This window comes from Aquarana catesbeiana, linkage group LG03, assembly GCF_042186555.1.
Source record: "Aquarana catesbeiana isolate 2022-GZ linkage group LG03, ASM4218655v1, whole genome shotgun sequence".
NCBI lineage: Eukaryota > Metazoa > Chordata > Amphibia > Anura > Ranidae > Aquarana > Aquarana catesbeiana.
Window position 1 is genome coordinate 250,756,372 of NC_133326.1, and position 25,391 is coordinate 250,781,762.

Below are 25,391 nucleotides of genomic sequence, written 5' to 3' on the forward strand. Positions count from 1 at the left end.
CAGCATGTTGCAGAGAAAGAATCTTGCTCTCTGTGAGTAAGCAGTGATCTCTTTGGGAAGGCGGACCTCCTATCACGGGGGGGGGGGGGCAGACCTCCTATCACAATTTGGATTAGCAGCAAGGATGGGAAGTGTTATCATAATGGGGGATTTTAATTATACAAACATAGACTGGGCGGAGGGAACCACGCATTCGTCTAAGGCTCGCCAGTTCCTAAATGTCATGCAGGACAATTTCATGGGTCAGATGGTAGACGCACCAACTAGAAATAAAGCGTTACTAGATCTACTGATTGCCAGCAATACAGACATGATCATGGATGTGTAAATACGAGGGTAATTTAGGAAACAGCTATCACAGGTCAATTGGCTTCAGTATAAATCACAGAAATAGGAAACATAAGGAAAATACAAAGACACTGAGTTTCAAAAGAGCCAACTTCCCTAAACTACGAACCTTGCTAGAAAATATAAATTGAGATAAAATCTTAGGAACAAAGAACATGGAGGAGAGATGGGTTCGTTTAAGAGCATTTTAAATAAGGGCATTAGCCAGTCCATCCCATTGGGTAATACATTTAAAAGAGCGAACAAAAGACCTGGATGGCTTAATGCCAATGTAAAAATGCATTAAAAAAAAAGAGAAGGCCTTCGAAAAATACAAGGTTGAAGGATCATCATCAGCATTCAAACTTTATAAAGAATGCAACAAGAAATGTAAGGGTGCAATTGGGGTGGCTAAGATAGCCGCCCTAAAACTTTTTCGTTTTGTAACCAATATAGGGATGGAGGCACATTCTTTGTGTCTCATATAAAGTCCCACCCCCCTTTTTCTCTTCAGGGCGGCTAAGATAGAACACGAAAGACACATAGCGGAGTAGAGCAAAGAAGATCCCAAGAAATTCTCTAAGTATGTAAACAGTAAAAAAGGGAGAACAGACCATATTGGCCCCTTAAAGAATGAGGAAGGACATCTGGTTACAAAGAATGGGGAGATGGAGAAGATATTGAATTTATTCTTCTCCTCAGTCTTCACGAGGGAATCGGGGGGCTTCAGTAACCAAAACTGCAGTGTTTATCCTTGTGACACATCACAGGAAGCACCCTCATGGCTAACAGAGGACAGAATTTTAATTAGACTTGGGAAACTTAGCATTATTAAATCACCGGGACTGGATGGCTTGCACCCTAGGGTGCTTAGGGAACTCAGTCAAGTAACTGCCAGACCATTGTTCCTAATTTTTACTGACAGTCTACTGACTGGAATGGTGCCAGCGGATTGGAGAAAAGCCAATGTACAATGTAACACCAATATTTAAAAAGGACCAAAAATACATCCCTGGGAATTACAGACCAGTTAGCCTAACATCAATAGCATGCAAGCTCTTGGAGGGGATAATAAGGGACTATATACAAGATTTTAGTAATGAAAATGGTATCATTAGCAGTAATCAGGATGGATTCATTAAGAATCGTTCTTGCCAAACCAATCTATTAATAAAAAACAAATAATAGTGCGCTAAACCTCAAAATTGAATAATAAACTCCAATAAATAAGTGTAAAATAAGGATCATATAAAGATGCAAAAAAACGTCCACATATATAAAAACTCTTAAAAGCTAATGAAAAAACGTGAATAAAATCACTCCATGCTCTGTGACAGTCTCTGCAGGAAATATGTGCTGATAGATAATCACCACCACCTCAGTGCGCAATGCCTGCTCACCTTAAAAAAAGACCCTCTTCGGTCTATTGGCACTCTCAGTAATAATCCAAAGAAAAGATAAGCCAGATCAGAAATGGGCTTCAGCTAATGGCTCTAAGATTACCAAGACTTCTCCGCATACAGTTTGATTTTACCAGGTTCAATTTCTCAAAGTAAATAAAATATCATCATCGTGCAAGATTGATTAAATAACTTGCTTTTAATTAATAAAAATCATATGCACTCACATTTACATAGTAGTAAAACGCTTCAAAATGATCAGTTAGCAATGGGACAGCTCTCCTCCTCACTACACATCCAGGATTACGAGACACGGGAAGTGTCGTCATTGGCTCCTCCCGACGCATTGCGTCACAGGTCATGTGACTTTCTCAAGGGAAAAATTTACTGTACAAAATAAGGTCTGTTGGCATGGACCATAGGATGAGTACATGGATTGAAAACTGGCTACAAGGGCGAGTTCAGAGGGTGGTGATAAATGGGGAATACTTGGAATGATCAGGGGTGGGTAGTGGGGTCCCACAAGGTTCTGTGCTGGGACCAATCCTATTTAATTTGTACATAAACGACCTGGAGGATGGGGTAAACAGTTCAATCTCTGGATTTGCGGACAATACTAAGCTAAGCAGGGCAACAACTTCTCTGCAGGATGTGGAAACCTTGCAAGAAGATCTGAACAAATTAAAGGGGAGGGGAACTACATGGCAAATGAGGTTTAATGTAGAAAAATGTAAAATAATGCAGTTGGGTGGCAAAGATATGAATGCAATCTATACACTAGGGGGGAACCTCTGGGGGAATCTAGGATAGAAAAGGACCTGGGGGTCCTAGTAGATGATAGGCTCAGCAATGGCATGCAATACCAAGCTGCTGCTAACAAAGCAAACAGAATATTGGCATGCATTAAAAAAGGTATTAACTCCAGGGATAAAGCGATAACTCTCCCGAGACTACAACACTCTGGTCCGGCCGCACCTGGAGTATGCTGTCCAGTTCTGGGCACCAGTCCTCAGGAAGGATGTACTGGAATAGGACCTAGTACAAAGAAGGGCAACAAAGCTAATGAAGGGTCTGGAAGACATTAGTTATGAAGAAAGGTTGCGAGCACTGAACTTATTCTCTCTGGAGAAGAGACGCTTGAGAGGGGATATGATTTCAATTTACAAATACCATACTGGTGACCCCACAATAGGGATAACACTTTTTGAGGAAGGGAGTTTAACAAGACACGTGGCCACTACATAAAGGGTTCTTTACTGTAAGAGTGGCAAGGATATGGAATTTCCATCCACAGGCGGTGGTCTCAGCGGGAGGCATCGATAGTTTAAAAAAACTATTAGATAAGCACCTGAATGACCGCAACATACAGGGATATACAATGTAATACTGACATATAATCACACACATACAGTTGTGCTCATAAGTTTACATACCCTGGCAGAATTTATGATTTCTTAGCCATTTTTCAGGGAATATGAATGATACCACAAAAACATTTTTTACTCATGGTTAGTGTTTGGCTGATGCCGTTTATTATCAATCAACTGTGTTTACTCTTTTTAAATCATAATGGCAACAGAAACTACCTAAATGACCCTGATCAAAAATGTACATACCCTGGTGATTTTGGCCTGATAACATGCACACAAGTTGACACAAAGGGGTTTGAATGGCTATTAAAGATAACCATCCTCACCTGTGATCTGTTGGCTTGTAATTAGTGTGTGTGTATAAAAGGTCAAGGAGTTTCTGGACTCCTGACAGACCCTTGCATCTTTCATCCAGTGCTGCACTGACATTTCTGGATTCTGAGTCATGTGGAAAGCAAAAGAATTGTCAAAGGATCTGCAGGAAAAGGTAGTTGAACTGTATAAAACAGTAAAGGAATATAAAAGATATCCAAGAAATTGAGAATGCCAATCAGCAGTGTTCAAACTCTAATCAAGAAGTGGAAAATTAGGGGTTCTGTTGAAACCAGACCTTAGCCACAACTGCCAGGAAAAATGTTCGGGATGCAAAGGAAGACCGACAAATAATTTCAGGTGAAATACAGGACTCTCTGAAAACATGTGGTGTGGCTGTTTCAAGATGTACAATAAGGAGTTGTAGAAAGATGGGCTGCATGGTCGAGTCGCCAGAAAAAAGCCAATACTACGCAAATGCCACAAAGTATCCTGCTTACAATATGCCAAACAGTGCAGAGACAAGCCTCAAACCTTCTGGCACAAAGTCATTTGGAGTGATGAGACCAAAATTGAGCTTTTTGGCCACAACCATAAACGCTACATTTGGAGAGGAGTCAACAAGGCCTATGATGAAAGATACACCATTCCTACTGTGAAACATGGAGGTGGATTGCTGATGTTTTGAGGATGTGTGAGCTACAAAGGCACAGGAAATTTGGTCAAAATTGATGGCAAGATGAATGCAGTATGTTATCAAAAAATAATGGAGGAACATTTGCATTCATCAGCCAGGAAGCTTCGCATTAGACATTCCAACATGACAATGATCCAAAACACAAGGCCAAGTCGACCTGTCATTGGCTACAGCAGAATAAAGTGAAGGTTCTGGAGTGGCCATCTCAGTCTCCTGACGTCAATATCATTGAGCCACTTTGGGGAAATCTCAAACGTGCAGTTCATGCAAGACAGCCCAAGAATTTACAGGAACTGAAGGCTTTTTGCCAAGAGGAATGGGCAGTTTTACCATCTGAGGAGATAAAATGCCTGGTCCACAAATACCACAAAAGACTTCAAGCTATCATTGATATTAAAGGGGGCAATACACGGTATTAAGAACTGGGGTATGTAAACTTTTGATCAGGGCCATTTGGGTAGTTTCTGTTGAGATTATGATTTAAAAAGAGTAAAACACAGTTGATTGCTAATAAATGGCATCAGCCAAACACTAACCATGAGTGAAAGAAAAATGTTTGTGTTATCATTAATATTCTCTGAAAAATGGCCAAGAAATCATAAATTCTGCCAGGGTATGTAAACTTATGAGCACAACTGTAGGTTGGACTTGATGGACTTGTGTCTTTTTTCAACCTCACCTACTATGTAACTGTAACTATGCCCCCTACTAAGTCAGAGATATAGCTTTTCAATCAGAGGGGAGCAAATAGGCTATAGATCAGACCCTGCAATAAAAAATAAATACAGAAATATGGTGCACTCAAAACGGCTTTCAACTTTTTTCTCTCCTTCTTAGTTTTCTATATTAGTCACAAGGGTTCAGCAATGTTTCTCAATTCTACATCAGATCCTTTGTCAGGTAACAATTGTAGCAAAAGCCAGTGCTTGTTAAATAATCTAAACAGTCAATCAGCTGCAAGCATAACCCTATAGACAAAGTACTAAATTTAATTAGCAAGCAAGCAAATAAAATAACTTGACAAATATATGGTCACATAATGTACATTGCTTTAAGTTGTAGTAAACTCCCTTCTGAAAAAAAACACTGACAGGCAGGGTTTTTATAACAGAAGAGACCCTAGAGGTCTCTTTTGTCATACATGTCTCCCCTGCCTGTCAACGGGTAATGCATTCTGAGCCAGCGCAGCTCAGACTGCATTTACGGATTTACGCATTCACTTTGGGTGCCGCAGCAAAGTGATTCCCATCCACATGCGTGGGAGGGATGTCACCACAGCCCTGCCATACAAGCGGTTGAAGATTCGGAACTTGGAAGGAAGACTGGGTTAACCTTGAAGAGCCAGGGACCAGGGGGAGCCGTGACAGCCTATAATGAAGGGAAGTCTCCCATAATGTAGTAGTATGCAGTGCATACTACTACATTATAACTTAAATCTGCAGGGGGGGGGCACTTTTTTTAGGTTTAGGAGACTTTAATACTGCTTTAAATCTTTCAAAATTGCAGGAAAGTGATTGATTTACTAAAGACAAAAAGACTGTTCACTTTGCAAGGGAATTATACCCATAATTAGTGGATGAGGCGAAGCTCTGCTAACTTCCATAATCCAATCACGTGTAAACAAAATACTTTCTTTGCACATGATTGGGTAGTTTTTACAAACTGAATTTTTACCACATTCACTAAGCTAAGGGAAATTTCCCTTGCAAAGTGAACATTCCCTTGCAAAGTGTACAGCCTATATGCTTTCAGTAAATCAACCCTATAGTCTCATAACTGATGGTGACATAAAAATTTCACAACTATATCAGCAGTACAACAATTGATAATTGTTCCAATCACCTGGCAACCATACATGTCAGCACAGCATAGCCCAAACAAAAGTTGGTTCCACCAGCTCACGGTCAAACTTGACACATGTGTGGCCAATCACACCTCAAAAGGGGTTTCCAAGCATCTAGAATGCTCCAGCAGTGGGTAGAAATGTGACCAAACAAGCTCTGCAAACAATAGGAGAATGTATTGAATAGAAAAAGGGTGATATAAAAAAACTGAAATAATGGCTAAATATGAAAATAGAGGGGGCAAACTGGGACCATATCATAAAAACAAAATGCTCCCTTGGCTACACAATAGTTCAAGATACAAACAAAGAAAGTATAAATAAATACCAGATAACAGAACCCTTCTCCACTGAAGTAAAAATGGGGGATTACAACTTCATATTAGCATATCAACACCAGAAGTAACAACCTTCCAAACTAAGGGTCAGAAAGTGTCCAGGTAGAGGTAGATCCAGTTATAATGGTCTTAGTAAATTCAGATATATTTCCACTGAAAAGCATGTCAAGCATGTTTAAGCTACAGGAACCATGGAGTTCAATGTATGGATCGAAAATACTTCTCTTTGCAATAATAACCATGACCAGTTACATGCCCTATTTGATTTTGAAACATGCTATATCATGTGACCTCTCAGCTCATGGACTTGATAGGATTTCTTAGCAAAGTTTATAGCTTCTGGCTTATTGGCATGAGGGTCTCTATTTTGTTTAACTACATTTAAAGCTAGGCATATATCAGATAAAGGCTTTGGAACTCTTGTCTTTGTGGTTAGCCCTAAATAAACTAGAGAGCATAAGCTTTATAAAAAATAAACACAAAAGGCATTTTTATAAGTGAAAAAAAATTGGGGGAGATTTACTAAATCTGGAGTACTCCAAATCTGGTACAGCTGCCCATGGTAGCCAATCATTTTCTAACTTCAGCTTGTTCATTTAAGCTTTGACAATAAAATATGGAAGCTGATTGGTTTCTATGCCAAGCTGTACCAGATTTTGAACTCTTCAGTTTTAGTAAATCAATCCCACTGTTTGATGTAACAATCCAATGTCCAAGCTATATCAGTTTTGAATAAAGCAAGTATTCATGACCCCCACTGTGTAAGGTTTTTCATTTTGTGGGTGAAAAATGTGCCACCGTGAGAGAATAACAGATGTTGCAATTTATATTGCAATTGCTTCTGTCATTCTCCATCTTATAGGTGGCTTTATATTTTGGTTGAGCATATTTTTGTATTGGATCTGCCTGCACCAGTACTGATCTGATGATTCTGCCAGTCTTATAAAAATGTAAAGGGGCCTGCATTACTTCTTCATGAAGCATCCCGTAAGCCTGAAAATTTTTAAGATTAAGATGTGCAGCTTTCTGTGCAATCCCAAACACTTGATTAAAAGTTTGTACACATAGAATATATTCTATTGTGAGCTTATTTCTGGGTCTAAATACATTTATGTCATGTGCTCTCTATAGGGCTTGCTTTAACCTCTATTCTGGGTAACGCCTATGCTGAATTTTTCAAGCCTATCCCTTGTTTTGTTTTTGCAATTGATGGTCTCAGAACATATTTCAAACACATGTAATAATTGCAAAAACACTTTCAATAAGTGTTTCAGGTGTGTACTGTCATAGTTGGAGTAACCTATTACACTCTGTAGATGTTGTATCTATTGATGTGACCCATCTAGAATTGCAGTGTGATATCTCCACATCAAGGATGTCAATGCATAAGAAGACTCAGGAATAAAGACCATCTCTGTAACGAGAGAGCTAAGCCTAGTACACAAGGGCCGAATGTTGGGAGGCATCGGCCGGTTCATTAGAAACCGGCCTACATCTGGCCAGTGTGTACTGCAGCCAGAAGGGGCATGACCGAAAAAGGTCTGCCGATCGGCTCCCAATCAGGTCTATCAGCCAATGACTGAAAATGCTGACCTGAGTATTCTAGCTGGGGTGGGGGGAGTTGACGCATCCCTCAACACCATTGAACAGCAGGGGAGATCGCTGTGCTAACATTGCATAGTTAGTACCTGAGCTGTCAGGTTTTTTTTTTTTCGCTCAGCCCGCTAGGTTGAACAAAAAAAAAATAGTAGTATATACCAGGCTTTAATAAAGTCAATAAACTCACATAGTCAGGACACAATACCAACCCAACTCATAAATATATGATCTATATACACGGCTATAGACACATTTTGAAAATGAATGCGGCTGAGAGAAAGATACATGCTTTCCAATCAGCAAGGAGCATGAACTTTTCTGATTGCAGAGTTATACTTCTGACACAGTGGGGGGGCATGTTGGATGGCTGCAGTGAAACTGCTGCTTCCACATATAGAGCAAGTCCTTTCCGAGTCCTTCTCTAAAATATGCTAGAAGTGCCCAGGCTTTTGTACTTAGGTATTTGTTGCAAAGATACGCAACAGGAAACTCTTACCAAATTAACTTACCGCCAATGTTTTGCATTGTAATAGATATAAAAGCTGTATATTTTCCAGGCCATCCAAAAGCTTTCTCTCCTAATTTTTCATAAATTAATGAACCTGTTAATAAAATAAATAACTTTAGTTTATTAGTGCAAAAAAACTAATATAAAGATATAAGTTGCTGTGGCTAAGGCAACATGCATTTACTTTTCACTGAGGGGGCGGGGGCGTTTGTCTATTAAAATTAAAACATATTTTAAAAAGCTATATTTTCTTTAGAAAAAAAAACATGGTGCCTTTATGCCCCCAACTGTCAAGAGACATGTTGAAAATGTTGTATTTTTGAACACGTGTGTATTTGTACAGCTAAGCTGGCCAGAACCATGTGACAAAAGCTTATACGGTGCAATAAAATTTATCAATAATTTGAATTGAATCACTTGGGCTATAAGCTTGCGTTAGGCTCAGTTCACACAGGGACAACTTGTCAGGCGACCTAGTCGCCTGACAAGTCGCCTCCCGTTCTGTGCTATGGAACCATTCTAAGGGGAGCGATGCAAGTCGCTCCGACTTAGAAAAAGGTTCCTGTACGACTTTGGGGGCGACTTGGGGCGACTTGCATAGACTTCTATACAGAAGTCATTTTGCAAGTCGCCCGGGCAGTCGTGTGCAGGTCGCCTCGGTAAGGCAACCTGCAAGTCGTGGCGCCTCTGGTGTGAACCGAGGCTTAGGTTGTAGAGCTTCTGAATATATTGTTTCTGCTAAAGTGACATTTGTCATCCAAGAAAGTAACACCATTTCGTGGTATAGCTTTTCAGTTTCCCTTGTCACCTCTCCACCTCCAGAGAGGAGGTAAGGGCGCTCTGGTGGAGGTGGGTAGCTGGTCAGAGGGATGATAGTGATGAGGTGGCACTTCTGGCAGCACTTTGGTTAGAGGAGAAGCAACTCTGAAGATATAAAAAAGGAAAAGAAAAAAGGGACCTCTAAGTGCAGTATGCAAAATGTTATAAAGTGCACAAAGGGTTAAAAGCACTTACAAGATTGTTGAGTGTTAAAAAACATGATAAAATCGGGAGTCCTCATCTGTGGCATGTGTCCATCCTCAGCATGGTGGTAGAGAGCAGTGTAGAGCCGTCCAGCAGCTGTAAAGCGCTCTCATGCGTGTTGGAAAGAGGAGGCAGCAGGGAAGCCTGTATTCACTGCGGGACACACAAGGCTGATGGTGTCAGTGTAGAGAAGGGGACGGTATTCACTGCGGGACACACAAGGCTGATGGTGTCAGTGTAGAGAAGGGGGCAGTATTCACTGCGGGACACACAAGGCTGGTGGTGTCAGTGTAGAGAAGGGGGCGGTATTCACTGCGGGATACACAAGGCTGGTGGTGTCAGTGTAGAGAAGGGGACGGTATTCACTGCGGGACACACAAGGCTGATGGTGTCAGTGTAGAGAAGGGGGCAGTATTCACTGCGGGACACACAAGGCTGGTGGTGTCAGTGTAGAGAAGGGGGCGGTATTCACTGCGGGACACACAAGGCTGATGGTGTCAGTGTAGAGAAGGGGGCAGTATTCACTGCGGGACACACAAGGCTGGTGGTGTCAGTGTAGAGAAGGGGGCGGTATTCACTGCGGGACACACAAGGCTGGTGGTGTCAGTGTAGAGAAGGGGGCGGTATTCACTGCGGAACACACAAGGCTGATGGTGTCAGTGTAGAGAAAGGGGCGGTATTCACTGCGGGACACACAAGGCTGATGGTGTCAGTGTACGGAAGGGGGCGGTAACGCGTTTCAGAGCATGTGCGGCTCCTTCGTCAGACCTACGCCCATACTCCTCAAGCTGGCTTATGAATGGTGAGGGGGAGGAGCAAGGGGAGGAGTGTGGGCAGATGTTGAATACACAATGATAAGGGAAGTGACAGATGTATTACGAGGATGGCCAAGATGACCGTGCACTCTCAAAATGGATCATTAACGTCAGTGCTATATACAATGAAGTCCTGAAGGAATTTGACACAGGGGTACAGGGCACAGATGGCAGTGGTTAAATTAACAATAATAAATAAATATACAAATGTAAGGTTGACATTGAATCAATATACAGGTGTGTTACATGGTCGGCCGGGTGTCTATATGCATGTGTTACAAAGGCGGCCGGGTGTTTGCACACATGCAAATAGGGTCGTAAGTCTAATGTTGAGTTGACAATGAATAAATCTAAAGCCGTGTTACAAGGGCGGCCAGGTGTTTATACACATGTGTTACAGGGGCGACCAGGCATCTATATGCACATGTTACAAAGGCAGCCGGGTGTTTGTACACATGCAAATAAGGTTGTAAGTCTAATGTTGAATTAACAATGAATAAATATGTAGCCGTGTTACAAGGGCGGCCGGAGAGCTATACACCTGTGTTACCGCCCCCTTCTCTACACTGACACCTTCAGCCTTGTGTGTCCCGCAGTGAATACAGGCTTCCCTGCTGCCTCCTCTTTCCAACACGCATGAGAACGCTTTACAGCTGCTGGACGGCTCTACACTGCTCTCTACCACCATGCTGAGGATGGACACATGCCACAGATTAGGACTCTGATTTTATCATGTCTTTTAACACTCAACAATCTTGTAAGTGCTTTTAACCCTTTGTGCACTTTATTAAATTTTGCATACTGCACTTAGAGGTGCCTTTCTTTTCCTTTTTTACCACTCCACCTCCAGCATGCTTATTGGGTAAGGAACTAGCATCACCACTCTGCTGATTCCCTGTCCAGAGAAATGGTAGGTGTAACACAGAACCAGGAAATAGTAGAATCATGTTCCTGGCTCTGCAGTGTGCAAGGGATATGGGATTATTGAGATATATGATATGTAATTATTTGATGATTATATAAACATATCTGCAAATCATTTGGATAATTGAACAGTTCACATATACACATGATAGCTGTGTTTTTAGCTTTTTATTCCAGTTATTTGTCACACTCCTTACCTCCTTCCTTTGCTGTCTTCAACAGGAGATGTACAGAGTATAACGATAAAATGGCAACTCCAAGAAGAAGAACCCTGATGTGAAAAGAACATTGACTTACTTTATTTGAAGTGGTAGCTCATTTAAGTTAAAATTACAAACCACTAGATACCTTAATCCTTAAGACAGTGATTATAGCTAGCAGCTAACTTGGTATTCAGCTTGCTCATTAATGGTTTGACTCAAATCATGTATAGCCGGCCTTAATCTTAGCGTTAAACTAGAACAGTGCCTTATCTTATCTCCCTGATAGTCTCTCCTTTCTCCCTAATTGGCAGCCTGTGAACTTCAGCACTGTAAAGCTTCTGTCAGTCTTCATCTCTACCTGAGCCAAGACATACAATCAAGGCTGGAATTTTACATACTTTAATTTCAGAAAGTGACATAAAGTGTTTGAGACGAATAAGAGAGGGAGAGTTTCCAATAAAGAAGTGACTGCTCTGGCCTTCAACAAAATGGCGTCCTTCTGCAAGAAGAATCAGGAGCAATGCTAGAGGCAGTTACGGGCACGCACCAATTTTGGTAGCATAATTATTAATGTATGGTCTTTTGTTCAAGAACATGAATTATTATCAAACTGTTATGGGTAAAGTTCTGCTTTAACCACTTGCCGATCACTCGCCATCGTTTGATGGCAGTATGGCACTCCTGTGCGAATCGCCGTAGCTGTACAGCGGGTGCTTTAAGGAGTATAGGGGGCACCCGCCCCATGACGTAGGAGCCAATGCGCGTGGCCGTCTGCCGCGATGGCCACCTGCTACCCGTGGTTGCTCCTGAGAAGGACAGAATGGAGATCTGTCAATGTAAACAGACAGATCTCTGTTCTGTCAGGGGAATAGAGACAGATCGTCTACTCCTAGTAAGTATGAGCAGCAATCGGTCTCCTGCCCCAGTAAGTCCCATCCCCCACAGTTAGAAACACACTGAGAGAACACATTTAACCTTGTTCGCCCCCTAGTTTTAACTGCCAGTGACATTTATACAGTAATCAGTGGCTATTTTTAGCTCTGATTGCTGTATAAATATCAGTGGTTCCAAAATAGTGTCAAAAGTGTCCGATCTGTCCGCCACAATGTTGCAGTCCCGATTAAAATCGCAGATCGCCACCATTACTAGTAAAAAAAAAAATTAGTAATAAAAATGCCATAAATCTATCCCCTATTTTGTAGAAGCTATAACTTATAAGCTATAACTTGCGCAAACCAATCAATATACGCTTATTGTGATTTTTTTTTACCAAAAATATGTAGAAGAATACCTACAGGCATACCCCAGTTTTAACCTTCCTGGCGGTATGATTATTTCTGATTTTAGGTGCTGAAAGCGGTACAATTATTTTGCACAGAAATTTGGCGTTTTATATTGTAGGCCTGTAATTCTTAGGAATAACTCACTTAAATCTGTCCAAACAAGAGTCTAGTAGACATCCCGGGTATGATAAAGTTTGAAAAACGAAATAAAAAATTATAATATAATAAATAACTATAAATAATTATAACAAATAATAATATAATAATAATAAAAATTATATAATAATGTAATCAAATAAAAAACACTGAAATTTGCTCAGTTGCAGAATTTTAGCTTTTGTTACTTTTAGTGTTTGATGACGGATCTCCTCACAAATCACTATCGCTCAATTCTGCGAGTGATTCTAATTTATTATCGCTTTTTTCTAGCTGCTCTAAAACCACTTTTGATGTAAAGAGACAGTTTTGGTTGCTATGGACAATCTCCAGTTTCCTGGCAGAAAGAACAGTTTTATATATATAAAACTGCATGCAGGACACTGGGCAGACCACTAGGGACAAAGGGGATGTGTAGTTATTTGATACAGTACTGTGATCTGTAAGATTACAGTATGCTGTATCTATACTGTGTGTTTCACTTTTGAATTTACCGCCGAACTCCGTCCCCGTGCGTCGCAACGCTCGCAGGGAACGGAGCTCGGCACTGTGAATCGAGCGAGACACAGCGGCTCGCCGATCACAGCGGGGAGACATCGCAGGATCCAGGGGACAAGGTAAGTATGCTCTTCCTGGATCCTGCGATGCGATCCCGAGTCTGGCTCGGGGATACCGCTTTTGGTATGTAAAATCCAACCCGAGCCAGACTCGGGAATACCGCCAGGGAGGTTAAGTACTCAATGGGGGTTTATTTACTAAAGCAGGAAAGAGCAAAATCAGGCTCACTTCTGCATTGAAACCAATAAGTTTCCAGGTTTTATTACCAAAGCTTAATTGAACAAGCTGGGGTTAGAAGCTCATTGGTTTCTATGCAAAAGTGAGCCTGATTTTGCACTTTCCAGCTTTAGTAAATAAACCCCAGTGTGTACTTAAAAGTGGGGTATGCCTGTATTGGTCTAAACTGAGGAAAAAAAAATTTTCCCCAAAATTGTCAGTCTTTTTTGTTTATAGCGCAAAAAATAAAAACTGCAGAGGTGATCAAATACCACCAAAAGAAAGCTCTATTTGTGGGGGAAAAAGGACGTCAATTTTATTTGGGTACAATGTTGCACGACCACGCAATTGTTTGTTAAACGACGCAGTGCCGTATCGCAAAAAAATGGCCTGGTCAGGAAGTGGGTAAATCCTTCTGGGGCTGAAGTGGTTAATGTACTCAAACTTTGTTATCTTTAGAAGATATATGGTTAATGGAAATAATATGAAATTTGAAAAAGTTACAGCCTGTTAAACAAACAACAGTTCTCCCATTTTGTTATCTCATGCTTGGACACATAAATCACTATGAATAGGTGGTGTAGTAAAATTGCTATTGATCTCATTAGCACAAGATGCTGTAACTTATAGCCCAACTTCAACCAGAATAATCTTTTTTGTGCACTTTATACAGAACAGTGTGTGTGTGGGTGTGTGTGCATTATAGTAATGCATACATAGAGTAAGTTCATTCAGTTCATATTTGTTTAGACTTGACTGTCATTTCAAAGTAGAGAGCATGTTCTATACACATGATCATTATGGAATGTGAGCTTCAGAAGGGAACTTGTAGGTGATTAATGAGCAGCACTGACTTATGTTTCTAACAGAATGTAGCCACAATTACATAGGACATGTTCGTTCTTAGAATATTAATGCTTAGTATCTATCAACTGAGTGTTGTCAATTGCTTGCAGCTCATTTTGTTTAAAATGAGGGAGGACAATACTTTTAAAAAAAAAAGCCTTAGTTGTAAGCCACTAATATAGTGCATTGTTTTTTTCTGTTTATTTCCTTGAATGGGGAAGATTCACTAGAAGGTAGTTGTTGATATACATGGTCTAAAAGAGCTAGCAACATATTAAAATCTATTAAATATGCTCAAGTCTCTGTATTGCTTTGCTAAATTATATAATTATATTGTATATATTTAATTAAAGAAACAAGTTACATTGGAGGAGGGGGATACTTCTCTAATTAGCAGACTCGAGTGTGCCTAACAGACTGAAATTACAGAAATGCATTGAAGGGGCAGGGGTTGATGACATTGCACAACTCAGTCTTGGCCTTATAACCTATATATGTCTAGCTTCAGGTTTCGTTATTGGGAAGGTTAGCAAGTCTGCTTCAAGATTTCACTGATTATTTAATCTATATTTGGGTTCTATAAATGGGTCAAGAAACTAAAGGAATTTTGCCAATGTTGATGCAGGCAATAATAAAATCCTGGCAGACATTCTAATCCTCTCCACTTTCCACTCTCTATGTTTTTCTGCTGTACTTGTCTCCAAAAAAGGTTTTTACAATCATTTCATATATTGGTGGCAACTGTTACAGGACAGGAAGTGTAGAAAATCATCACCAAAAGTGATATGGTAATATACAATTGACAGTGGTTCCAAGCCTTTCCCATTATATCCAAACAAGGATAAATAATTATGTCTTGCATTTAACTTTAAATTAAAATAAAACTATACCCAGAGTGGTGCAACATTTTTGTTTAAGACCTATCTGCCTCAACTATTGACTACTGCACATGTGTCAAACACAAGGCCTGTAGGCCGAATCCAGCCCTCCGGGCCATTTCATGTGGCCCTTGCTAACCTCCCCTGCAGTTGCTGCACCCCCATCATCTCCACCTCCACCTTGTCTCATCAGTCTGTAGCAGAGAGGACAGAACTCCTTCAACAGATCACCTATCTGTGCAGCCACAGCACCCAATCTACATCTGTCAAACACTGCCACCCTGAATCTAATGCCTCTCTCTTTCACACTCTCTAGGACTACTGCTACCTTTCCCTTGTTTAAATAAGCCCTTCAGTTTGTCACCTGTGCCTGAAAATGTGCTCCACAATGCCATCCCTGCTGTCCCTTACCACCGTTGATCACCCTGCTGTCTTTGCTCAAAGTTCTCCCCAGTTTTATTTATGGTTCCCACTGGCTAAACACATTCCATATGTGTCCTCTGTTGTTTGGTGAATGTCAGATTCACGGATTTATAAGACCAAGCACAGTTTCATTACAGTGAAATAATATTTGGACAAAAAAGCTCTTCAAATTGAGCAAATTCTTCAATTAGACAGTTGTCACTAAAACATGTTCTCATTGAAAGATTTTCCTTTCCATCTTGTCCTGGTAACATCTGCAAAAATTTTACATTTTCCATCACTTTCCAACCTGTTGACAGTGGTCACTAGGAAAAAGTAGAGAGGGTAAGTCTCTCCAGCAGAGACAACCTAACAAAGATTATGGTTCTTCACCACTAAAAATCTTTGGGCTATTCATACCTTTTAAGTTGGTTCATGTTTATTGTGTTTTATTATATTTGTATCATTATTTCAGTTAAATTTAGAAGTGAAACATTTGGTTTAAGTGTTAAAGTTAAGTTTAAGGGTTAGGTTAGGTAAATTCAGGTCTATTTTGTTATGGGTCAGGGGTTAGCCTTAAGTTAAAGAGTAATGTTTCTGTGATCATACACAAGAAACTTAGAGCACTAAGTGTCACGTCAGAGAACTGTCTGGTGACTCATTGGCCATGCCCCACTGATGCATTTTGCTCTGCCCACCAGGCTTAGTGACTAAGCCAAGTTATACATATAAGGGCTGGATATGCAAAGTTCCTTAAATGCCCTTCTAACATAAAGCTAACTAAATGTTAAGACCTTAGATTGCCCTTTTTCAACCTTTTCAACATAGAGGAACCCTTGAAATAACTTTTAAGTCCCAGAGAATTCCTGCTAAAAATTACTATATCCATAACTCATTAAACATTAGCGTGTTGGTCACTGAGAAGAATGCTCCTTACATTTGTGGTCATTGAGAAGAATCTCCCCCTTACAGAAAGCTAAAAAGATCATTGTTGTCAATGTCAAATTATCTGAAAGGCGGAAATTGCTCATTGCTCAAAGAACCCCTTGCAACATCTGGAGGAAGTATAGTTGAAAAACCTTGCCTTAGGTCATTATCTTTTTACTATTGTTATTGTTGTTATTATTCTTACTACTATTATTATCATCATCATTGCTACAACAGATGAGTATTATGAAGGGAGTCCCAACATTATTTTTCTTTACTGGGGTATGAGTCACAGAATAAGTTGTATAAGCACTTGATTTAAAAGACATGAGTAATATAAAGAGTTTATATTAGTGATGATTTTTTTAATTAATACACTTTTACTTACACAAACAGTATAATGCCTGTATTAGCCATTGCATAGGAGAGCCCAAGAATTCCACTGCCCATGATAGCGTTGCTCAGGTTGAATACTGACATGCCAAATGAAGTGGTCCCAGGATGCTTTTTGGTAAAAATAAAAAGAGAGATAGTTCTTTCAGTTTTGGGAAAGAGACTTTCAGAGAGAACATGTCAGCAGGTCACAGATTTCTCAATCTTCTGATAAGTATTAGCTTTAATGTACTCAGAGCTTCATTGCATTTATGAGTTAATAATTACACACAGTATAAACTTATTGACACTGCCCTACATTTGCTGAGGCCTGCTATGTCAAAGCAACGTAGATGGTGAGGTCAATGGGTTAAGGACAGTGTTTCACAAGGGAAATGCAAGAGTGGTATTTCAGTTACAAAAATCATGGTTAAATTATATATTTAGGAAACTGGATTGTGTTTGTACCAGATTTTTTGTACTGATTTTATGAGAGCCTGATTAGAACTGTAAGAATAAATTGCAGTGACTATAAAAGACAATATACAGTTTATAAAATGACTAATATAAGTTTTTTAAATATGATTCAGCATAATAATACTCACATGCTCATCTGCATATTCATCCAGTTTCTTCTTTCCGCCTAAACCATTTGTTAGAAACTTCTGACTTTCGGCATCATCTCCCTCAACATACTGACTGCATTAGAAATATCAGTACACAATAGTATTATTGTGTGAATTATAATAAAACATTATAACAAATAAATTACATTTTTATAAATTAAATAGCAGAATCGTTTTCATATAAGCCAGGTGTTTCCACTATACAGGAATAAAGGCTGAATTTCTTTATATACTAAACATGCCAGAGAATTGTAGTCATTATCAAAACGATATTTGCTTTGGGAACAGAGTTTAACAGAATAGGTAACTGGCAAAATGATTAGACATTGGATTGTAACCTCCAGGTGCAAAGTTAGAAGCAATAATGCAAAGGGGCATGCTTACACTACAGAATAATACAAAAAATGATGAATGCCACACAGACATGGACTCTTCACAGCAATATCTCTTAGCATAGTCTTAAAAGACAGCTCAAAGTCCAGCTGAGAATCACTACTTCAGTAAAACAGTTCAGAACAAAGCTACTTGTGATTATCCTCACAAACCTCATCCCTAAGTGAATTGCTGAAGGGATCCAAGGCCCAAAGAGAAAGGGCCACTATATTGGAACTGGAATGCTCTAATAGCAACTGGAGAGGTTGCTGGGTCTTCTGGAAAACCAAAATGTTATTGGGCTCTTGCCCAGCTGTCAACATAATGGTTTTGACCCTAAACTGGCTAAAGATCACTTGTCCAGCTTCCCTTGCTAAGAAGTGAAAGCTAAAGAACATCTTCCATGGGCATGTCCAGGATTCCAGAGTTGCGGGGAATAGCATTAAAGGGACAGCCCAGCATCTGAGGTGCTGAGTAAATAGGCATTCCAATGCTAAGCATAAACCAATGCTAAGCATAAACCAATGTATTCATTGCTGCTAAACAGAGTAGGCTCAAATGGCAGGAGAACCCATTCTGACCACAGTTACTAACACTTACACAGTAGTTTGCACTCTGCTAATTCTTATTTTTGGGAATTTATTTTTAATTAGGCTTAGAGCTGAGTATCTGGTCAAAGGTGATACATTTTAAGAATAAAATTATTTAATCTCTTTTGCTTCTAAAACTTCACAATTTGGCCATTCTGTGGAGAAAATGGGTAAAGTATCCACAGCATCATATTCCTAAAGCCATCTTGTTCTGCAGGTTAGAAAATTTGAACCTGGTACTGGAATGGTTAACATGAACATCATATTCATTCATATTCAGAATACTTTATTAATCCCAAAGGGAAATTCATTTTTTCTAGTTCAATTTCTAGTCAATTTTTCATTGGTAGATGGTCACCGTAGAACTGGACATTAGACTACATCCATGTCATGTAGATGCCCAGCATTTAAAGCAAAAGCTGTTTTGGTACATACTCAGCAACTATAAAAATTCTGACTGGACTTTATCTGTTTCCCCTGACTTTGCATTTATGGTTAACCACTTTAAAAAGGACCATGCATTTCACCAGTTTCTTGTTAGCTTGTCAACTCTCTTCTCCTCTCATTAGTTCCCACTTAGTTCCCACTATTGGTCCTGGTGCATAACATGCTAGAAACAAGGAGTTTGTTGAGTGGTAAGCAACTAAGTACTGGTGAACACACTGACGTTGTTTTACTAAAGGAGTGCATTTATCATTTGGCTCGGTAAAGCTGTGTTCAATTTATCCAATTGTGTGGATAAAATGAAGACCCTTTCTTTGATAATTGGCTCAGAGTATGTTCTCATTCCTCATATATATATATATATATATATATATATATATATATATACATATATATAATCAGTAATTTGCAGCAAGGTAAATTTGATCTAGAATAAAATATATTTTTTCTTTTTAACTGCATGCATGCAGTAATGCATACAGATATGTATTACCTATACAAGAGGTCACAGTACTCCCTTTGCTAATGCTTTTATCTTCTTTTCTCCCCAGAAGGCCACACTGATTTTCATTCAAATAGCATCTAGGGTCAGCATCTATCTCCTGGACAAAGATGCTGACCTATAAATGAGTGTGTTTAAAAAGCAGCCTTTATGTTCTTGGCTGTGTACACAAATCTCACACAAATCAACCCCTGCCTCTGTAGCTTTGTAAAAGTAAACTGTTTCTATATATTGTGACAAGTCAGAAATGTATTTGTGCAGACCTGCAAAGTTACTGGTAGATCCACTTCAAGCAATCATCAGCACATTGCACGTTTTATCAAATCCCAGTTACAGGACTCTAACAATTATAAGCAATAATAGCTTAACATCCTACCTGTTTATTGTAACTTTCTCAGAATCCATATCTTTGCTATATCCATCCTCAATGCTGTCTCCACTGTTGCTATCATCATCAAGATCTTTGTTGACTCTTTGCAGCTCCATACGGTCCATTTTAAGCAATTAATCGATTGATGCACACCTTTACTCAAAGTAAACACTATTGTTCCTGTTAAGGGTTCTACGTACAACACAGTCGTCTTCAGAACACTTTGTTCTGCAAACAAAACATACAAAATTACATATTTTTCCAATATGAGCAGATTATTAATTAATCTCATATAAGCAAACTTTGTTATTTTAATTGCTTATCTATGGTTTTTACTTGTGATGTACATTGGTGGCATTTACTTAACATTTTCACTTCACCCTGAGACAGAATTTAAAAAAAAATGTTCTTAAAGTGTATGTGTGAGTACATTTTTTAGATGTAGTAGAGGGTTATCTATGTCCCATTAGAGGATTTCCACTTACTTTCTGCCCCAGAGATGCAACAGGACCTAAAAGGATATTAGGAAGTTTGATGAATTCTCTCTTATGCCCTGTACACACGAGCGGATTTTTCAACCGGACTGGTCTGAAGGACCGAATCCGGCGGACAATCCGACCGTGTGTGGGCTTAATCATCGGACCTGCAGTAGACTATTTCTGTCGAAAATCTGACAGACTTTAGATTTGGAACATGTTTCAAATCTTTATGTCGGAACTCTACCGGACTCAGTTACTATCGAGAAATCTGCTCTTCTGTATGCTAGTCCGACGGACGAAAACCGATGCTAGGGCAGCTATTGGCTACTGGCTATCAACTTCCTTATTTTAGTCCGGTCTTACGTCATCACGTACGAATCCATCGGACTTTGCTGTGATCGTGTGTAAGCAAGTCCGTTCGTTCGAAAGTCAGTCCGAAGTCCATCGGAAAGACTGTCGGACTTGTTGTCGAAAAGTCCACCCATGTGTACAGGGCATTAGAGTAGGCTCACACTTTTGTGGGTTGTGGGTGCTCGTTTGCGCGGCACAGCAGCCCATTAATTTAAATAAGCTGCTGTACCTGCAAGAAACATGGGGAAAGACGTCTGCAACCTTTTTTTTTTTTTAAAATCGCGGCCACACTGAACTGCATGGTGCTAAAGCACCATGGGGTTTTGTGCACATGAAAACGTGATACGTTTTCCAATGCATGACAGTGCTAAAAATTCTTTTCCTGTGTGTCTGCTAAAGAGCAGAGCATTTTGGCTGCAGGTTAGGAAAAAATTGTCTCCTGATAGTGTGTCCAACATACCTGTAAGATACAAGTTAGATCACATACTTATCTTACTCCCACTCTTGTAATGGACTGGAGTGTTCTCTCATGAAATTATGCATTACCCAGGAATCTCCCAGGGAAAAAAGTCATGTCAAGCCCAGTGATGCAGGAGATGTGGGTAAGGTAAGTATAACATTGTTTAAAAAATTTTTTTTTTCTTTGTGGGTATCTTTCGAACATACTTTCAGCAGGTGATTTTTACAGGGGACGGGGTCTGGACAAGGTCTGCTTTAAAACTGTCAAACATGTTCAGTAAGGTGCCTGGGAATGCTAGAAGTGTTATTTATATTATGTCGGAAACTGAGTTTCCACAGCTTAGCTTAGGCTTATGTACAGTTTAGAATACATTTGCCTGCTCCCCCCCTTCCTCTTTCTTCAGCAATTCTTGTTACTGAATGCAAAGCTTTCTGTGAATGATTGAGAGGAGATCCCATGGTTTACAAACCCCTCCTCTCACCTATTCATAGAAAGCCTTGTATTTACTGAAAAGAATACAAGGCTTTCTGTGAAAGACTGAGGAAGAAGAAAAGGGAGCGCGAGCCATGCTATATTTTACTGTACACAAGCCAGAACTGTCAGTCTGTGTTGTGGAAGCTCAGTTACCAAAGTAATAAAAATACGATTGTTAGCATCCCCAGCCACCCTCTGGACATGTTTGACAAAGGATTGACCATAACTTCTCTGGACCATTCACAATAAAAAATACAAACATTTCCTGGAGTTCCACTTTAAGTTATAAATATGTCTCATGGTAATTGGCTCATATGATACATAGTTGGATTTCAACTTTTTATGGTAGTGCTTGATAATTTGCAGCATATAATTCAGAAAATGTTGTCAGGCTGTAGATGATTGCTAAGAAAATCCATGCATTGTTTAAATATTAAAGAGATGCACTAGTAAACGTCAACATTCATTTTACATGAATTTTAAATTACCATTGCTGGACAAATTTGTAAAAATACTATTTTAATTCATTGATTACTCAAGCTCACTTACTGATTACATTAATTTGCCTTGTTAAATTCATTTTTAAATCCAGTGAAGTTGGGCCTACTGTTAGTAACTCTGCCAAAAAGAAACACACCCTGTACCAAACGGCGGTTCAGGACATTGTGATACAATTGAAAATTCTCAGTAATGTAGTTCTGCAAATAAGTCAGAGCTGACGTGGAATAGAGTAGCTGCTGCTGACGTTTCAATCAGAGGTTAAAGCAGTAAAAGTCTACTTGCAATTTGCACCAATTAAAGGAGACAAATGCATTTACTCTGTGCTAGAATCTGAAATTTCTAAAACCAAACAATATCCTAAACCTTTTTTTTTAGTCAACAAGTTGGGAAAGGACCCAAACCCCTGAGTTATTTTTTTCTGCAGTCTGTGGCCCCAGTAGAGAGATTTCCCCTCATAATTTGTGTTGGGACAGGAAATGATGGGAAACCTCTATTTTGGATATACAGACTTTAAAGGAAAAACTCCAGATGCAGTCATCTTCACAAATTGGTAAGGGGAATATGTTAACTAATTTGAGAGGTATTACATGTTCAGCTCTGTCCTGTTTACTGTATCTTTCATCCATTTTTATTCACCAAATACTGCATCTAGCACTCTACTTCTGGTGCGGGCTATGAAAGCATCAGCTATCCTACAGTAAGGTGATCCTGTCCTTTACCCCCTCTTTTCTCTTTCTTTGTCCAGTCAGAAAATGCTTTCTATTCACAGAATACAAGGCATTCTGTGAATGGACAGTAGCAGAAGAGGCATGAGTAAATGACAGAACCACTTCAGCGACTTCTTTGAATGAGCGGCGCAGCTATTGTCCATTCACATAATGCCTTGTTTTCTGTTTACAGTGCTGAACAATTAACGAACATGTTCACCTTTGGTACCAAACTTGTTACCAAAAAGGACCTGCCTGCACACCTCTGATACCCCGCTGTCAGCGGGCAGGGTATCTTCTCCCCGTACCCGCTGTCACAATTTAAAAAGGGGCTCCGCCTACACAGCCACATCATCCATTCACAGTGATCTGTAAATGAATACATGAATACATGAATGAACTACAACTACCATCTTCCAGCCTGGCAGGTGGCTTGTAGTTCTCAATAAACTGCGAAGGTGCTGGTGAGCGCTTTCGTATTTAATTGATCTTTCTGCTCTCCAGTAACTGTCTGTCCATATGGGAGGTATGGGCAGATGGCTACACTGAGATTCTGTAGGAGCCTGGCTTTAAACCCGCGATCTGCTGATCACACGGGCAATGCTGTGCAGGGTCCAGAAAAAAAAAATTATTATTGCGCTTTTTTTACCTTCACAAATATGTGCATTTATTTTTTTTTTTAAAAGGTGATCTTAGACTTTAATTCGCCTAACAAGAGTTAACTTATTTTCCCCTATGAATTTGCAGAGAAGCCTGTGACTGAAGCTCCGTTAAAACAAAAAATATTTTTTTGGGGTAAAATGGGAAGGCATTCAACCCTTCAGTCCTTGTCTCTCTGGGGTTGATTTACCAAAACTGGAGAGTGCAAAATCTGGTGTAGCTCTTCATAGAAATCAATCAGCTTTCATGGTTTTTCTGTCAAAGCTTAATTGAACAAGCTGACGTTAGAAGCTGATTCGCTACCATGCACAGCTGCACCAGATTTTGCACTCTCCAGTTCTTAAAGGGAACCTATCATTGCCCACCTGCTTCTGAATTTCCCAATGCCAAGCTGGATATAACTTCAGTAACTTTGAGTCACAGACCCAGAACATGCACACTGGAAATAGGTTTTAGAAAAGCATCACAATTCTTTTTCTCTTTACCTGCTCTGGGTCAGCAAATTAGTCAAGATGACAAACAGGGAACTAGTATTCCCAAAGCAGAGGTAAAAAATGACAGCCTCTATTGTTCTTTTGCTACAGCTTTGTATTGTTGGTGGCAAGTTAAATCACATAGGGGCTTTTTATATTTCCTAAGGATAGCAGTGTCAAGACTTTCGTAATGGAATTCCCTTTTCTGCACAACTACCCAAATTATGTTGCAAGCTCCCTCCAGTGGATTATGTATTATAGAGAGTTTACTGGAAAGTCTATATGGGAGCGTGACACCTTCATTATGCCCTTGTCTGTAGAGATGGAAAACAAAGAGGGTGATTTACTAAAGGCAAATAGAATGTGCTCGACCGATTTCCACCATCCAATCATGTGCAAGCAAAACTTTTTTTATTTTCCTTGCACCTGATTGGGTATTCTTTACAATGTGAAGCTTCACCACATTCACTAAGCTCTAAGGAAAATGAGTGCAACTGCAATTGTAAGAGAGAGGTATAAAAAGACAGATTTAATAAAACTGGAGAGTGCAAAATCTGGTGCAGCTGTGCATGGTAGCCAATCAGCTTCTAACTTCAGCTTGTTCACATAAGCTTTGACATAAAAACCTGGAATCAGATTGGTTTCTATGGAGAGCTGCACCAGATTTTTCATTCTCCAGCTTAAGGCTGGGTTCACACCTCCGACAGATGCGGCTTGCAGCAGGGGTCCGGTGCATCCCTGTTCTCTGTTTCAGAGACGAATCAAGCCCGAATTCTTGCCTGAATTCAGCCCTGAAATGGAGCCAAAGACGCAAAGCACTCCTGTGCAAGCCATTCCGCAGCTGCAATGGAGATATGTGAACCAGCTCCACAATCTCCTGTCATGCAAATTGGATGCGGAGAAACCTGCATCCAAATTGCATAGGTGTGAACCCAGCCTTAGTGATTCAATTCCACTGTGTGATGTAACAATCCAATGCCCAACCTATATCAATTTTGAATAAAGTAAGTGGCTATGACTTACAATATGAAAGGATGGAAAACGAGACAGGCGGAAGAACTTGATTACTTTGTTTGGTAGATAATTGTCTGTTATTGCACTGTGTGAAGAATTAGGAACCAACTATATATATTTATATGCATTGTTTTTTTTTAACATTGCCTTATGTTTTTATTATTATGTGTTGATGATTCTTTAATAAAAATTTAATTTGCAACAAATCAGACATATCCAAATATTTGAAATGTAAATAATGAATCCCCATTAAAAAAAAGTTTACCTTTTCTTTATATTTGTAAAAACCAATAAATAACAAATTCACAAAATAAATAATAAATAAAAAAAATGCTACTGATAAAAAAATAAAAACAATAAAAACATAAAGA

At 39.6% G+C, this 25,391-nt stretch overlaps 1 protein-coding gene across 2 annotated transcripts in view; it reads right to left on the reverse strand.

Moving 5' to 3' along the window:
* Nucleotides 1-25,391, reverse strand: part of SLC38A4 (solute carrier family 38 member 4) — a 142,463-nt gene that overhangs the window by 41,924 nt on the left and 75,148 nt on the right. For both annotated transcript variants that reach the window (XM_073619966.1, XM_073619965.1), the window contains exons 2-6: nt 19,908-20,129; nt 17,603-17,696; nt 17,014-17,129; nt 11,354-11,427; nt 8,396-8,488 (exon numbers count right to left, since the gene is read on the reverse strand). In XM_073619966.1, coding sequence (XP_073476067.1) covers nt 8,396-8,488; nt 11,354-11,427; nt 17,014-17,129; nt 17,603-17,696; nt 19,908-20,026 — 496 coding nt within the window. In that variant the 5' untranslated portion in view covers nt 20,027-20,129. The remainder of the gene's footprint in view (nt 1-8,395; nt 8,489-11,353; nt 11,428-17,013; nt 17,130-17,602; nt 17,697-19,907; nt 20,130-25,391) is intronic.